The 16,219-nt window shown below is 48.2% G+C and overlaps 2 protein-coding genes across 2 annotated transcripts; both read left to right on the forward strand.

Moving 5' to 3' along the window:
• Window positions 1–7,750: 7,750 nt before the first annotated feature.
• OTOS (otospiralin) lies at window positions 7,751–9,464 on the forward strand (the record flags this gene model as incomplete). Its single annotated transcript, XM_079539921.1, has 3 exons — window positions 7,751–7,802; window positions 8,124–8,150; window positions 9,286–9,464. The coding sequence occupies 3 exons, from the start codon at window positions 7,751–7,753 to the stop codon at window positions 9,462–9,464; spliced, it is 258 nt and encodes an 85-aa protein (XP_079396047.1).
• A 771-nt stretch (window positions 9,465–10,235) lies between these two features.
• Window positions 10,236–11,590, forward strand: COPS9 (COP9 signalosome subunit 9; the record flags this gene model as incomplete). Its single annotated transcript, XM_079540042.1, has 3 exons — window positions 10,236–10,298; window positions 10,379–10,451; window positions 11,091–11,590. 3 exons carry the CDS (start codon window positions 10,236–10,238, stop codon window positions 11,126–11,128), a joined length of 174 nt encoding a protein of 57 aa, XP_079396168.1. The 3' UTR covers window positions 11,129–11,590.
• Window positions 11,591–16,219: the final 4,629 nt, after the last annotated feature.

Below are 16,219 nucleotides of genomic sequence, written 5' to 3' on the forward strand. Positions count from 1 at the left end.
TGCCTTGAGGCCAGGACTCCAGGCACAAGATGGCGGCTCTGGGTGCTGGGCACAAGATGGCGGCGTTGGGTCCTCAGCACAAGATGGTGGCTCTGGGCCATTGGCACAGCAGGTGCTGGGCCCTGGTAGCAGCACAGCACTGGACGCAGCCTGAGCGGCTGTGCCAGTGCAGGCCGGCAAGCTGAGACAGATGGAGCAGGGCTTGGAACATCCCCCTGCTCCGTGCACTGGCGACCTCTGGGCCCAGTCATCTAGAGTACCAGTCTCGACTTCGATAGCACTCAATCACTTCAGTAATAAAATCAGGCCTTTCCACTCATGCTCATATCCTTAACAGTCTGTAATGTGGCTTTGCAAATGTGATGGAAAATGATGAAAACAACGCCAAGAAGGTTTTCTTCTCCTGGAGACAATACACCAGTCTGGTGTATTAAGGTGAGCCTGAACCCAAAGGTGCTGACCGTCCAGACTCCTCATCATCAGGCGACAGGCATGGCACCTGCATTACATGCCAGTGCCCCCAAAATCTGAGTTAGGTCACACACATCTTTGTAGAGGAATTGTTCTGGCATTCTGCATGTGTGGTCAGTCTTGTAAACCCAAGGAATGGAAAGCTGGTGTTGACCCACTAAATAACTCCTAATCAGCAGATGTACACTGACACGTAAATGCTTTGGTGTCATTTTTGGTGGCATGCAGATTCACTTAGGAGATGTCAGCAAAGTAAAAAACCTAGATTGTCAACATTCACCATCTCATATTCACAACCCAACCCGCGGTGGACTGAGGAGGAGCTGGGGAGGAAGGAAAAATCAGAAGGAAACATCAGAGAAAGAGCCATAGGGCATAACAGCCTTTATTGAGCACGGGGAGGGGCACCCCAATAAAGCGAGTCTTCCTCCGCACTCTGCGCCCTCAGTACATGCAGGGGAAGAGCCAGGCGTTAGGGCTGGAGTCCCCATCCCCTGCCCTGCTGGGAGCGGCACTGCGGGGGCAGCAGGACAAGTGCCATCCCCTGTGCCGTGGCTCTGTTGGACCCCTGCAGCCCTGCAGCTGGTAGCTGGTGGGGGGCAAGCAGCGGCACATGGGGAGGTCTGAAGTGGGGTGCGGCCAGCTGTGGGGACAGGGGCTGTGCTTGTGAAGGTGGTGCGGTGGGGAGGGAGCACAAGGGCATGTCCCCCGGTGCAAGGCAGGGAGTGTCTGCCTGTTCCCACGGCACTGATGGGGTTGTGGGGGGGTTTGCAGCCCTGCCAAGGGATGCTGTGACGCCCGGTGACACTGTGGTACACGGGACCGTTGGCGGATCTGGCCATGCCCCTCAGCTGCGTCCCCTGCCCTGGGATCCCATGCTACCCCACACGTGCAGCCTGGCTCCCTCAAGGGGATGCGAGGTGGGGTCTGCCCTCTAAACAGTGGTGGTGAGGGGGTCCGGACCCAGAACGGGGCTGAATTTTCAGGGCGTGTATTGTCTTCATCCTCCAACATCAAGGGGAACCAGCTCTGAGGGAAGAGGGGGCATAAATCAATCCCTTTTCTTACTGGTGATGGGACAGGGGCAGGCACCCCCATCTGGGAACTCACCTGCCTCTCCCTCCTCTCCGCACCAAAAACAGGGGGCGGCAGGACAGCTGGGGGGCTTGGAGTCTGGTGGAGGAAAAGTGTAGTTGGCAGCAGGGACAAAGAGATGGGTGGTTAAGAGCAAATGTTTTTTGGGAAAAGCAGTTCTTTGGGGCACTCACCTGAGCATCAGCTTGCAGCGGGGCACGGCAGCGGCAGTAGTGCGGTGCTGGGTCCCTTCTCTGCCTTGGCTGGGGTGGCAGGGGTAGCAGCTCTGGTTCGGGTGTGCAGTGCCTTACACGGGGGTGAGAGATGGGGGAGTGTGCAGGGGGGGTGGGCCTGAATGGCGGTGGGGGTGTCTGGACCCAGAACTGCGGAGCTGGGTTTTCAGGATGTGTGTCATCCTCATCCTCTGACATCCAGGGGAACAAACTCTGTGGGGAGGGGAGCATAAATCAATTCCTCCTGACATGGGGGATGGGGTCACCCCTGTTTGGATACTCACTTGCCTCTTCTTCGTCTCAGTGTTGAAAACGGGAGGAGAGAACTGGGATGGAGAAGTTGGTGACTGCAGGAGGAGAGCAAGTTTGGCAGCAGGGAAAAGACGATATCTGAAGAGGCATCACCTCTTTGAGGACAGAAAAAGGTCTGGGGGAAACTGTTTTCTGGGGCACTCACCTGAGTGATGGCCTGTGGGGGTGTTGGGGGGTGGCTGTGATGGAGTGCTGGGTCCCTGCTCTGCACGGGCTGGGGAAGAAGCTCAGCTTCAGCAGTGCTAAGCCCTGGGGGTGGCTGGGAGGCAGGGGGCAGTGTGGGGGGCTGTGCGTGGGAGAGTCCCCCTGCAGCTCCCACGCTTTTGTGGGGAAGGAGAGTGGACAGGTCAGGCAGGGTGTGGTGATGCTCCAGCAGGGCGGCCAGCAACGTTCGGCGTCTCTCCTCTGCCAGCGCGCGTCCCCAGAACTCGGCGGGCTGTGGCAGAAGGGCACACAGGCGGGCAGCCAGCCCCCGGGCAGAGGTCACGGCGCTGAGGGAGTCTCTGTCACCAACCGCCTTCTCTGAGGGGCTTACTGGAGGGGAGGGTGACCTCTGCCCTTCCTTCTCCATCCCCTTGACAGGCCCGGGGGACTCCGGAGGCCCTGTGAGCTCCTCAGCAGGGGGCCGTGGGGGGGACCGTTCCCCCTGCCCACCCTCCAACAACCGCTTTATGTCCATGGAGGCCACCCCCCGGCCGAGGAGTCCCCGGGGACGACACAGGCGCTGCTGGGTGATGATGACGGGCCGGGGGGGCGGCAGGGGGCTGGGGGGGGGCTGGGCGGCACGGGGCGGAGGGAGGCCGACCCAGGGGTGCCTCCCCCCCCTCCATCTGGCACCACACACGCCGGGGCCGAACTTGGCCCGGTTGCGCTCGCCCCTGGTCTTGCGGCGCTTGACGCGGCCGGGCCCGGCCCGCGGCTCTCGGACAGCGTCCCCAGCGTCCCCTCGGCCTCGCTGCTGGCTCATGGCTACGACCTGGGGGAAACAGAGGGGCGCTGGGTGACTGCAGGGGCGCCGCTTCCCGTCAGGCCCGCCCCCCCCGGTACCGCCAGGCCCCGCTCAGGGCCTGCACCCCAACACCCGCACACACCGCCAACGGCCACCAGGCCGCGCCCTCCCGTCGCAACCCCGGTGGGCGGGGCCGAGACGGCTGCACGCGCTCCTCGTCCCTCCGCTATTGGGCGCCACAAACCGGCTGGGGTGGGAGACGGCGCGGATTGGTCGAGGCCGAGGCGGCGGCTGCGGATTGGCTGCGGTGGCCTGGAGGGGCGGGGCGGGGTTGAAAGACCGTGCCCGCGTCCCAACGCGTCCCACAGAGGGAAGGCGGCTGCGAAGGGAAAGGGGGGATTATCGCTTAGAGCAGAAATCGGGAATAAATCATTTTTCTGTTGTGCATTGGAACGTCAGTGCTAGAAAACGAGGTCTCTAGGGGAAGCATAGTGCCTCTGACACTGCGTTCTGGGTTTGGTTCCGCTGTGGCTCTTTGTGGCAGCAGAGGGAGCCAGAGCCTCGTGCCCTGCTGCCCGCCGGACCGTGGCCCTGCTAAAGCTCTGTCGGTCAATACTGGCAAATAGTGCATTGAAGTCAAGTTCAGGTGCAAACCAGGTGCAAAATACACGTGGCTTCTTCAGGGCGTGATCATCTAATGATGAACTACTTAGCAATACCTGCTCTGTGTTCAACTGGAAGCATCAAGGAATTTCAGCATGTAAAAGCCAACAAAAGCTATTTTAAAGATGTTGATTTGTTAAGTTTTGTTTACTTTTTATGCCAGGTTTGACCAACCTCCCTGGAGCTTTGCACATGAGCCCTAGCTAGAACCTTGAATCTTCTCAGCCAACTCCTTTGTGCAAAGAAAATTGCTCAGCTCAGCATGGTGGGCAACTGCTGTTCCATCTTGGGATGGGGTCTGGTGGCCCTTATCCTTTCAGGCTTCTGAACAGCAAGCATTTGAGTCAGAAAAATAAAATAATTCTTTCTCGATGGACGTGTGACCCTTGGTTGTCTTACAGACTTGGAGGGAATGCAGGTTGTGCAGTAGCTGGTATTCCCAAGTCCTCCAGGCTTCTTGGCTGGGCGGTGAGCTGTATGCCATCCTCTGCATGTGACTGGCTTGGATGGGCTTGGGGGAAAACACAGAAAACAACTGCTCAGGCCAAGCTGCTTAGAAGGCCTTAGAAGGAAAGAAGGTAGAACTAGGAATGCCTGAAAGACTCAGACATAAAGAAAGTGTATTTCAATCACACGGATCTCCTTTTGGTGATTCCTTTTGGACAAAGTTGCTGGGGGAAATAATCAAGCACTTGTTTCCCAGGGATGTTCCTGTGTCACTGCTGTTGGTTGTTTCTGCTGTGCAAAAGTGCTGCAGCCTTACAGAGAACATTTTGTCTGTTCAAACCAAAGACAAAGCACATCAGATGGAACTGAAATGCCGTTTGGTTTTAAAATAAGTTCTTGCGGAGCTCTGCATGCGTGTGCTTTTGCCTATCGATTAAGGTGTATTCTGTTCCTTAAAACAGTTCCTTTCAGTGCCTGTAGGACTACACGAATTTGTGCAACACCAGTAGAGCTATTAGCTATAGTTATAGGAATATCAGTATAGTTACTGTGGAAACAAAGGCATCTGTAAGCTTGGCTTTTCTAATCCCTTCCCTTCCCTTCCCTTCCCTTCCCTTCCCTTCCCTTCCCTTCCCTTCCCTTCCCTTCCCTTCCCTTCCCTTCCCTTCCCTTCCCTTCCCTTCCCTTCCCTTCCCTTCCCTTCCCTTCCCTTCCCTTCCCTTTCCATTAATTAACAAAGAGAACTGCTTTGCTCCACAGAGGCTGGCTCTGTAAATCATCCCCTCACAAATGACATGACCAGAAGGCAAGATCCTGGCACTGGTGCTTCCGGGACCCACAGGGGAGCAAGTCGTACAAACAACTGCTGTGCCCACACTGCGTGCCTCTGTTCTGAAGAGGATGTCCTCAATGCTCCTATTGATTTCTGCTCTGACAGAGCTGGCTGAAGCATGTGGGATTTTCTGGCTTGGAGAGCTATTTACGAAAAGCACATATTGATTGGGTCCTTTGGGGACAGGTTGGTGGGATGCGTTCGCTACTATTAGCTTCCTCACCGTAACCAAGCTTCAGTGAATTAATGGCCTTCTCTGAAAAACATCTTTAGAATAAGGTGCTTGGAGAACTTGCTGCCAGCAATTCTGGTAACAGTCTTTGGAACTAACGAGCCTTTCTGGAAAATTAAAAATACTTCCTGGCATGGTATTGATTTTTATTCCAAACTGAGTAGAAATGAAACTGCTGAACTCTTCCAGCAGTTGCTCTCTTAAGTGCTATAGCATCTATTGGAATATGTGGTTACTGTTGTGTCAAACCTGCATTTGTGGGCACTGTGGCACTTCCAGTTACTCCGTATCAGTGGGAGAACTTCCAAGGCAGTGGCCCTTGGTAGAAGGCTCTGCAAACTGAGCAGCACCGTCACTTGTGCTGAGCAGAGTGCCGTGGCTTTGACTGCACTCTGGGTAAAGTCTGAACAAAGGGACCGGGAGCAAAAAGAAAGGGGAATATGGAATGCTTGTGGTATATGCTGCAAATCAGCGCACACTGTGCTTTTAGTTTGGCCCCAGGAGATGTGCTGCGTTGTGTGCACATTGGAGCTAAGCAATGAACACCTGGAGCAGTGCTCACACAGTTCATCAGCTCTCCTCTAGTCCAGTGCTGTGCTTAAGAAAAGGAAATAAAGAAGGTGGAGGTGCGGCACTGCCCATCCCAGTGTACGTCAGTGTGAGTCTCAGTGCTTAGGTGAGACCACTGAAGATCATCCAATGTTGTAGCAGACCCTGCTGGGACCTGAGTGACCCTGATAACCTCGGTGACTTTGTCATCCTCCCGCAGCACCTCATCAATTCCCGCAGGGGAGAGCTGCAGGATGGGGCTACGTCAGTTGCAAAATTATTTCCCCTCATCGTCACCCAAAGCATGTTATCATGTACTTCTCATAGCCTGCCAAGCGCTGTCTGTATACCATAATCAAATAGGCTGTGCTGGTCCGTGGACCTGAGCACACGGCTGCACCAAAGGGCTCCACCAAGCAGTGACATGCCTTCTCACTCCAGCAGCGTCCGTAACCCAGGTGAGTGCGGCAGAGCTGCTGGCTGTACGTGGGTGATTCAGGGACCCATCCTGCAGGAATAAGAAATATTAAACAGGAGGATTAAAGCTCTTTGAAGACAGAATAGGTTTTGCTTTCATAATATTTTTCTTTTCAGCCTCCACATGAGCTGGCACAGCTTAGTGTGCTACAAAGCGCTCTTTATTTTCCCTTGCTCAGAACATCTCTAATTAATTCTTGGCAGGACTATCTAACTCTGCATGTAGATAGGAAGAAACTCCAGCAAAGCTGGGTCCTCCTGCAAGGCCACTCACTTGGTTCTTTCCATTCCAGGCCTTTGAGTGGGCAGGCAGGCTTTCCTTGTGTGATATTCATATGGCAGACAAGTGGCTGCGGTATAGCAAAGGCACCAAAAGTCAGGTGCCACAGATGCAGTAGGGAAATGCAGCAATAAATGCAGCAATAAATGCAGCAATAAATGCAATAAGCTGCAGATGCAGTAGGGAAATGCAGCCTCTAGAATCACAAGGGATAAATGATTTTTGTAGACTCAGACTAAAAGCAGCTGAAAGCTTGCAGCTGATGGGGGTCAGAGGAGCTTGTTTTACCCTTCTCTCTGAAGGCTGCAATACACTCACTGTCAGCAGGGACCTGCTTTTTTGTTTAATGCAAACTAATTGGCTCCAGTGGGCACTTGGTGCACATGTGCATTTTCAGTTCTGGGTTTTAAGGTTCAGAGAAAGCCAGAGAAGACGTTTAGTGTTGAATGTTTTTGTGAGGAAGGAATTCAGTAACCTCTTCACAATTTGCACAAGTCACATTTCTAAAATTTTACTTCCCTGAAGAGAGGGAAAGAAATTAAGATGGTCAGGAAAAGTAGTAATAAGCTGAGCGTGATCCTGGATTTTCTGCATTTGTTTTCAAAATATCAAAGTGCCATTGCTAAAGTTGATGCAAAGATCTTTTTATTTTTTCTTTGTGTGCACAGTGTTGAAATATAATGCAAATGTGAGCCATTAAAATAACTCTGTGAAGGTGACAGAATCAGATTGGTGTACTAACTCGGTGACGTTTCTCTCCTTTCCCCCCACCCTTCATTACACAGTGCTGCTATTTTACAGCACTAGAAATCCTTTTGGATTTCTGTGGCTGACTCAGAGCTCCAGACCTTTGCTATTGAAAGAAGAAGAAAAGGGGAGGGGAAGAGAGGTAATTTGCAGAGCGAACATAAATCAACCACACTTTAAAATATTTCTGAAAACACTTCATTTTGTGTCAGTTCAGAGAAGCCTTTTGGGTTTATGCCTCCTAAAAATAAATACCACTTCATACTTCAGTAGTTTTTTTTTCAATGCTCTGTGATACAGTTCAGAAAACGTAATGCAATATAATTGGATCTTGCTATGACTCAAGTGATAACTAGACTTTATTTTGGAGCAGATTTTTCTAATAAAAGATGAAATGATTTACTTTGCATAATTCCTCGTCTCTTTTAATGACCTCCAGCTGTACAGATTTGTTTTCAGAAACAAACAGTTGCTTGCCGAAAAGATGAAATGCGTTGGCTTCCTTTTCTTCTGGATGCTGATGAACACAATAACAGGTGAGACTACTTACATTTATTCATGCTGATTTTTCAATATAGAAATATTTTCACACTCAAACAGCGTCTTCTATGTAGTATCAGATATTGCCTGTGTATTAATTGCAACTCCTTCCTGGCATGTTTGATTTGCAGTGCTCTTGACTACAAATGGGCAATTTCTTGCTCAACTGTTGGAAAAACAAAGCTGTTAGACTATAAGGAGGGCTCCAAACGTATCTTAAAGGAGTTGCCAGCATTTGTCTATGCACCAAACCTTTTGTTAACAGAAAATTCTCCTGTGAGAGAGTTGGAACTGATGATTTTCCTGTTTATTTACAGATGCCCGATCAATCCTGGAAGGAGACGGTAATTTGAAGACCTTTTTCTTTCTTATGTATCATTAACAACTCAAAGAGTCGTTTGTATCTCCCTGAAAGAAGAGTGATTTTTTAAATTATTTTTTAAATGCAGAAAGCAAATATATTAAATCCAAAGGTGAAGCTTCTATTCTTACAATCTTAAAATGAAAAAAGCCAAATCGTAACAAGTATGACGACCCCTTAAAGACAAGCCCCCCAAGGGGCTATGCTGAAGTCATTGCTAATCTGTTTTATGAAAACATGACTGGAAATCACCAGACTTCTAATCATACGAGAGACTTCTGAGAATTTTGGCTATCCTGATATGCAGTTCTGGATGTTTGTCCAGGAATTGGCAAGAAATACCATCCTCCACAGCAAAAACCTGTGGAGATTGCCACAAATCTGATGAAAGAAATATTGGAATAAAGATTGCCACAAATCTGATGAAAGAAATATTGGAATAAATCCCTTAACACAGCCTCTCTGCTGCTGTGTCCCTTTGGGTGATTAGCCTATCGGATGAGTGTTTGCTTTTGATTAGGAAAAACCCCCAACATCCTAATGATATTTACAGTGGCTTACAGATAACAGTATGTAGGTTAACCTCGGTTTGGTGCGTTCAGACAAAATTCTTTCTGAAAACAAAGTTGCATAGAAGGAACTCACATAACAAGATTACTGCTCTTGTTGTTTGAGTGAGGTGCACATCTAACCAGCAGCATCCTCCTTCTCTTCATGCTCTATTTTTTTCCTTATGGCTCTAAAACCTTTTTGAATGCATGATCTCTGTTTCCAAAGTTTTTGGATTGAAGACACTGTTTTATTTGTCTTTGACTTTTATTTTTTGTATTTGGCACAGAAGATAGAGTGAAAGAGCAACGGGGAAAATGGCTTCAAATCGCCATTCCTCCTTGCTTTTAAACACTCCTCCGCCTTCTGGAAATTAAAGCCACCTCGGCAATTCCTGAATCACTGCAATGCTGTTGGTGTCCCTTCAGTTTTGCCCTCTGCCTTGTGCCATCTGGTGCTCCTGGGATGGGACAGTGGCTGCACCCTCTGTGAAGGGAACAGAGGGTTCAGTGGCTGTGCCTGTGCCAATACTTCATGTTGTAATAATAACCTTTCTTGATTTATTTTAGATAGAGAACCTGTGGCCATGCCATACTGGCCCTTCTCCTCCAGTGACTTCTGGTCCTATGTGGAGTACTTCAGGACACTGGGAGCCTACAACAGGATTGCCGAGCTGGCCAGGGCTTTGTTTGCACAGCTGCCCGCAGGCAGCCACCTCGGCCTCCACCTGCCTGCAAGTGAGGACTGAGCACTGCCTGCCATGGTGCTGGGACATCACACCAACACGCAGCTGCTGGAGCAGCCCCTTCAGTTGCTTGCAGCCACGTGAATGGGCCTCTGTAGTGTTACGTGCTTTAGAAAGCCGCAGGTAAATTAGCCTTTTCTTTTTTGCAAGCTGCGCTTTTGTGCAAAATCAATAAACTCCTTGATCATATGGTGAGGTTTGGGTTCCTGTTATGTTATCATGCTGCTGGGTTTGACTCAGGAAAGCAAGCTCTGCTGTATGAGCAGTCATAGTGCTACCCTAAATCGGTCAATCAGAAAACTAAGACTCAAGATGGAACATTAGAAAGCAAACATTCTTTAATCAGAGCTGGATGCACAGGGGTTATCCTCCAATCATGCATCGCTTACACAAAAGATCTTCAGTTTTGATGCATTACTTGTGTAACGTATGCAGAAGTTTCCCAGAGGTAAGTCACACATTCAGTGACCGATTCCCAGCAGGACCTCCTTCTTTCTTGGTGCAAAGACTCAGCAGAACTTCCTTGTCTCCTCGGCTCAGAGACACAGCCCCTTCCGTTATCTACACAAACTGCAGGGCAAGCTTTACGATGCTGTCACAACTTGTATCAATACCATCAAGGGGAGCAGAGCTCAGCACGGACCGCCTCCTCGCGGCCCCGCCTCCAAGGCTACCATAGAGAGGCGGCACCGCCGCGCGCGTAGAGCGGCGAGGCTGATTCCGGAAGTTGGCTCGACGCTGCCGGAAGTAGGAGGGCAGAGCGCTGCGGCAGCCATGAAGCCGGCGGTGGACGAGATGTTTCCTGAGGGTGCTGGTCCGTATGTGGACCTGGACGAGGTGGGAGCGGAGGGGGTGGATGGATAGAAACAGCGGGGCTCCGGAAACGGGCTCGAGGCACTCAGCGTCTGCTGTTCCAGGCAGGGGGAAGCACGGGGCTGCTGATGGACCTGGCCGCCAACGAGAAGGCCGTGCACGCCGACTTCTTCAACGGTGAGAGACCGCCGTGCCTCCCGGGGCGGGTGGGATGTACGGAAGTGCTCGTGTGGTTGTGTGGCGGCTGTGCGTTGCCTGCTGTAGCGGTAGTTTGTGTTGACTTTTTTGTGAGGGAAACGCTTGAAGCACCCTCACGGCAATGAAGCTTATTTTAAGCAGGGGATTTTTACAATAGACCACAAATGTGAATGTCTGCGAAAGGTATGAGCTTATGTGCCTAAATGCTGTGACGTAAAGGCAGAGCTCTACAGGAGCCCCTGTGTGCTCAGAGTTAATGCCTGTGTAGTTCCAGAGCCTGCGGATTGTGACTGACTGCAATGCTTGCTTCGTGCTTTTATATGACCCCTTGCTTTATAAGACTGCTTTCATGAACTTAATTGCAGAATTTGCGTTGTTAAATGAGTTGCATTCAAGTGTGGCAGTGAGCATGCTGCTCTGGTCTGCTTTTGCTCCTCTCTGCCTTCTGCCTCGATGTTACATTTGTAGTGACTGATGGTATGTACATGTACTTAATTCGCCTTGACTTCTGTCTTTAATCTCAATAACAAGACCAATGAAAGCTTGTGTGGTGTTTGCATATAATAGCAGCTGGGAATTTCAAATGTTAATTTTACCCTGTCTTGTTTTTCTGACTAGATTTTGAAGATCTGTTTGATGACGATGACATCCAGTGAACTTAGTTGTGCTGCTGTGCTGAGATGTGGAATTTTCTCTGGGATCGCCTGTGGTCTCCTTTATTTATTGCAATGATTAGAACAGGAAAATTTCGTAGGGGGCGAAAAAGAAGACTGTTAAAAGATGCCTAGGGAATGTGGAAGTCAGATGGCTAAAAGTAACCGAGAACTGTGGACTGTTATTTCTAGGAAGGTGTTTGTAGATCTGTCTTAAAATTGTATTTGCTGACATGCTATTCAAAAAAAACCAAAACAAAACAAAAAAAAAAAAAAACACAAAAAAAAACAAGGGAAAACCACCACCAACAAAAAAAAAACCCTAACAAAACCTGTGTTCTGAGTTGCTGAGTTGTTTCTTTATTATTATTGTTTTTATGAAATCATCCACTGTTACTCTTGGTTATTATGTTTCCCGTATCAGTATATATCTCTGCCTAGTGGTGTTCTGTTCATCTCAGAGTATGGGATTATCTGCTGCTAAGATGATTACTTTTTTCAGAATGGGCTTTGACTCATTGCACTAGGAAGAATTGAGGGTTTTGTCCAGTTTCAAGATTGATGTTCTGCTACCACCAGTGCTTTGTTTCAACCTAAGTAGCAGAGGAATAAAAAGTAGCTATTTTAGCATTTTTTTGATTCAGGCTTTCATTTTTAGAAAAGTAATTGTATGATATTGCACCTTCCAGTGATCAAAATGATTCTCGGGATGAAAGGATCAGGGAGTTTTTAATGTATTATTTCAAAATCAAGAATTCAGTCCTTTCTTCTATTCTTAAATTAATTGTTTAGGATTAAAGTAAGGTCTAAATTCTATACACTCATCTCAGAAATAATCCTGTGACTGATCTTTCCTTAAAGACTTAGTTATCAATGCTCCGAGTGAAATTTATGTGCTAAACTGTATGAAAAAATCAAAAATGAAACCCTTTCTTTCCTTGCCTCTTTCATATATTTTTGCCTTGTTTTTTTCCTCTTAAGAAAGAGGGGGTTAAAAGTATTTATTTTAGTTGCACGTTTGCTGGCTCTGGAGCAACGATGGGAGCACAATGAGTAAATAGAACTGTGTGTCTTTTTATTTTATTCTTATGGATTTCTCGACCTCTTCTGTTTCATCCTCCAGAGCAGTTTAAAGCAGCATTCTGGCATTTATTCTGCTTAGTGTCTGACATCACAAAGTGACCCTCTGGAAAACAGGGTTGTGGATACAGTCTCCGTTTTCTTTTTTAGATCTTGCTTTGCTTGAAGAGGGGAGGGATTTCAGGCTTTCCTCACTGAAACCAATCTAAACATTGACTGCTTAGTGTTAGCAGTTTTGTTTGGACTATTCCTGTCTCTGGTGCTGTGCTTCCCCTGAGCAAGGCTTTGGGAAGTGAGCTGTTACCAGTAAACAGACACTGCGTTCTGAGCGAGTGCCAAATGAGAAGAGAAGGCTTCAAGATACAGCTGCTCCCTTTTGTGCTGGTTTGGCTGCATGCATCTGCTGATGCCCAGATTCTTCATGATAGTTGCCTTGAAGTACTGTTTTGCTTTTTTTTTCTCCCCCTGCTTGCCTTGTTAAATTTGAATCAAGAAAGAAGTAAGTCTTCAAGTTTAATGGGATGATTGGCAGGGTACACATATTGTTAGTCATCTGGGATATGAAGTTATCTCCAATGAGACTGGAAGGAGAGGCTGTGTGTGTAACTGTTTTTCTAAAGAATTATTAGAGTGTAGGAATTCTCATCAGGAACTGTAATTTCTTTGGGTCCCTTTTGGGACAGTATTAAAATGGAAGGGTGAATTTGAAAAACAAAATGCCCTTGAGCTTTGACTTGTTTCTTCTTGTCAGGTCTCTCAGTCTAATTAGTCTGCAGGTAATCAGCCTGCCATCAGGAGATAATTATGAGATGCCAGTCTGTAATAAAAATGGAAGTGTTTGCCTGCCTGCACCATTTCATTTAGCGACTTTTTCTATTGCTGTACCTCTTGTGGATATTGACACCACTCAGGATAGGTTTTTCTACGTTAAGGCATGAGTGGCTCCGCTTTGTTTTGCATGTATTTAGGCTGATAAACATTACGTTATAAACAGGGCTGTTAAGTTCAGTGGACGCTGCTTTGTAGCTTAGTGTTCAAATCAATGCTTCTCTCTAAAAGGATTTATGGAGATGCTGAATACAGTGGCATGAATTGTCCCATTGGCTTCAGTGGGACAGTACATGACAGAGAAGGCTTTGGCAGACCAAGGTCCTGTGTGCTGAGTGCTGCAGTGCTTTATTAAAAGGCAGCCAGTTGCACAGCACAGGTAGAAAGCAAAGGCTGCAAGACACCTAAGCGTCTGCTCTCTCCTTTGTTGGTCTCATAAGGCTGGTATTCCTCTAGCTGGGAGCTGCCAGCTGCTGCAGTACGTGCTTAGGAATGCACAAACTTTTCAGCTGAAAAATAGTGACTGTGAAGGAGAGGAAGTAGCAAGGCTAAAGGAAACTAGCTTAAATCTGTGTGTAATACTTCTGCGGAGCCATTTCTGAGCTGGTTAGGGGGTGAACTCAGAGCTCTTGTCATGAGCAAGTAGAGGCAAATTCAGGCTAAGTGAGGTAGCAGGTTTGCCTTGGTTATTTTTGTTTGGGATTTTTTGTTAATTTCTAGAGGACTGAAAGATTTTTTTCTTACAGTATTTCTATTCAATAATTGAAGTAGAAGGTATTTATTTGTCAATAAAGAAGGAAGCGGTGTAGATGAATTAATGGAGTTCTTCCTCCTTCCCTGGGGTTTCAGGCACTGTCCAGCTCTGGCTGTGCTGGTATTCTGCACATGGAAATGTGCTTTGCAGATGGCGGTGCAGCCCGGTTTTCTGCTAATCCCCTATTGGTGATGGGGCTGGGATATGAATACTAACAAGGACTCTTTTGGAAATGCCCCAGCACTGTGTAAGATGGTCCTTGGTAAGTTTGAAGACAGGAGTTTTGAAGATTCTAGGCTTTTACCTCCAGCTGTTTTGTTTGCCTTCTGTATTTGATCCAGTTGATCTTTACATGACAGCAGAGTCAGAATCCTAACCCAAATTGTAACCTTTTTCTCAAGCTCCTGCAGGCTGTTAAGGGCAGAGGGGCAGAGGAACAGTGCCTTTCAAAGCTTTTAAATTGACAGAAAGGACCTTTGGTGAATATTTTCTTCATGGAAGATTCAGTTTGCTTGTAGTCGGCTGTAATTTTAGCTGTATTCCTGCTATCTTATGTGCAGTTGTGATATGCACGTAGGGACCCTTTTTAGTCTTGTTACATGAACTCATGTAACCCCTTTTGAGGGGAAAAAACCTGAGTCTGTCTATTGCTCTGGATGAACATAGAGCTGAGAATCACATGCACGCTGGGTGACCGTGGGTGTGGGAATGCTTCTCAACAAGGGATTGTATTGGAGCTTCTAGCAGGTACATCCCTGGGTATGTTCAAGGCATCTGTGGTACAGAAAGGAGCTGCTGGCACTGCTGTTGGTTCCATTGGCCCAGCTGAAGAAGCCTCTGAGAGGACGCTGCAAGGGGATTCCTGTCATCAGGTGGTGACTGGCATGTAAAAAAGTGTTTGTTCATCCCCCATCATCCTTCCTGTCCTGATTCCTTCAGGGATGTGGTGGGCAGCCTGGGGTGAGCTCTCCTGTTCTGCCCCTTGCTCTCCTATATCTTTATGGGTGGACTACACAGATTTCTGTGGGTTGAAATTATCTGCTGTGCCCCTCAAGGGGAAACAGATGTTGGTGTTTTGTGTTTCATGTTTCTATTTCCATGGGAATAAACACCCTGCAAGTAGTGAAGCTGTCTGTAGGGAGGTCACACAGCTCTCCTCAAACAGCAGTGGTGTTATGCAGGACAAGTGTCCTGGAGTGGGTCTAGGGATACTAAGTGGTGGGAGGGATTTGCTGCTTTGCTGTCGCAGTGCTTGAGGTAGTGAGTGCTTTCATCTAGCACAAACAAGTCAAAAACACACAGCATCTTGTCCCAGTCTGGGTGTGCTCAGAATTGGTTTTGTCTAAAGGAAAAACTGAACCTGGTGGCATTTCCTGCATGAAGTGCAGTGACAGATCAGCTACGTGTAGGCTTCATCCCTGTGCCTTCCATGCCAAAAAGCCTCCAGCAAGTTTATACTTGTCAAATAAATATAACAGGGCTTCCAGGAAAACCACTTATCTCTCTTTCAGCCTTTTGTGGCTTGGTGCAGCTGCTATTTGTATCCTGATTAATTACTGCCACAAATGATTACATGGGACTGAGGCACAATTAGGATCAGCCTACAATTGTCCCTAAGAGGGGCATGGATGCTTTCACAGATGGTTTCCCTGTAGGATGAAGCTGGCCAGTGTCTCCAGCTGCATCCAAGCTATTTTGCACTGTTAGTGTGGCGACTTTAATCTTTCAGTGCTGCACATTCAGGGTGAGAGCATGTTGCCTTTCACTGAGCAGCAGTACGTGGAGGGAAGAGTCAAACATTAGCTGTCAAGATCATGGGATCAGAGAGCTTTCTTTATAACCTGCCCAAATTGCAGAGCAGCAAACAGCGTTTTGGCCTTGATGTACCCATTATATTGGTTGTTATCTCGTAGAAACTGGCTGCAGTGTTTGCTCTGAGAGCCGTGATTCTGTGAAAACATAATGTTTGGGGAGTGGAGGGGATCAATTGCTGGCTGAGTCAGCTGCTGGTCCAGGAGCAGCGCAGCGTCATTCTGGTGTAGGTGTTTCAGTCCCTGTCACTGTGCCAGTGGGGAAAAGTCAGGAGGAGTCCTGTGGGACATGGAAAGACATTGTTCAAAGCAGTTTCCAACTGATACATCCTGTTGTGCTTATAGGAGCTTCTTGCATGATAGGGGGGCAGGTATAGAAGGGCTGTGCCATTCTCTGCTAAAAGGAGGCCAAGAGATCTTTGGGGTGCTGTCCTCATGCCCTGAGCTGCCAGAGAACACACCTGAGGGGTGAACACTGCAGGAATGGGGCTGTGCTGTCAGCTGTGCTGTTGCACAGGCAGCAGTACTGGTGTTCTTTCCCACCTGCCTGAGCTCAGCATGCTCAGACTGTTATGTTCCTTCCTGGGCTGCCTGATGAAGAGAGGCTATCCCCTTTCTCTA

Source organism: Tetrao urogallus (genome assembly GCF_951394365.1).
Source record: "Tetrao urogallus genome assembly, chromosome: 9".
In the NCBI taxonomy this organism is placed as follows: Eukaryota; Metazoa; Chordata; class Aves; order Galliformes; family Phasianidae; genus Tetrao; species Tetrao urogallus.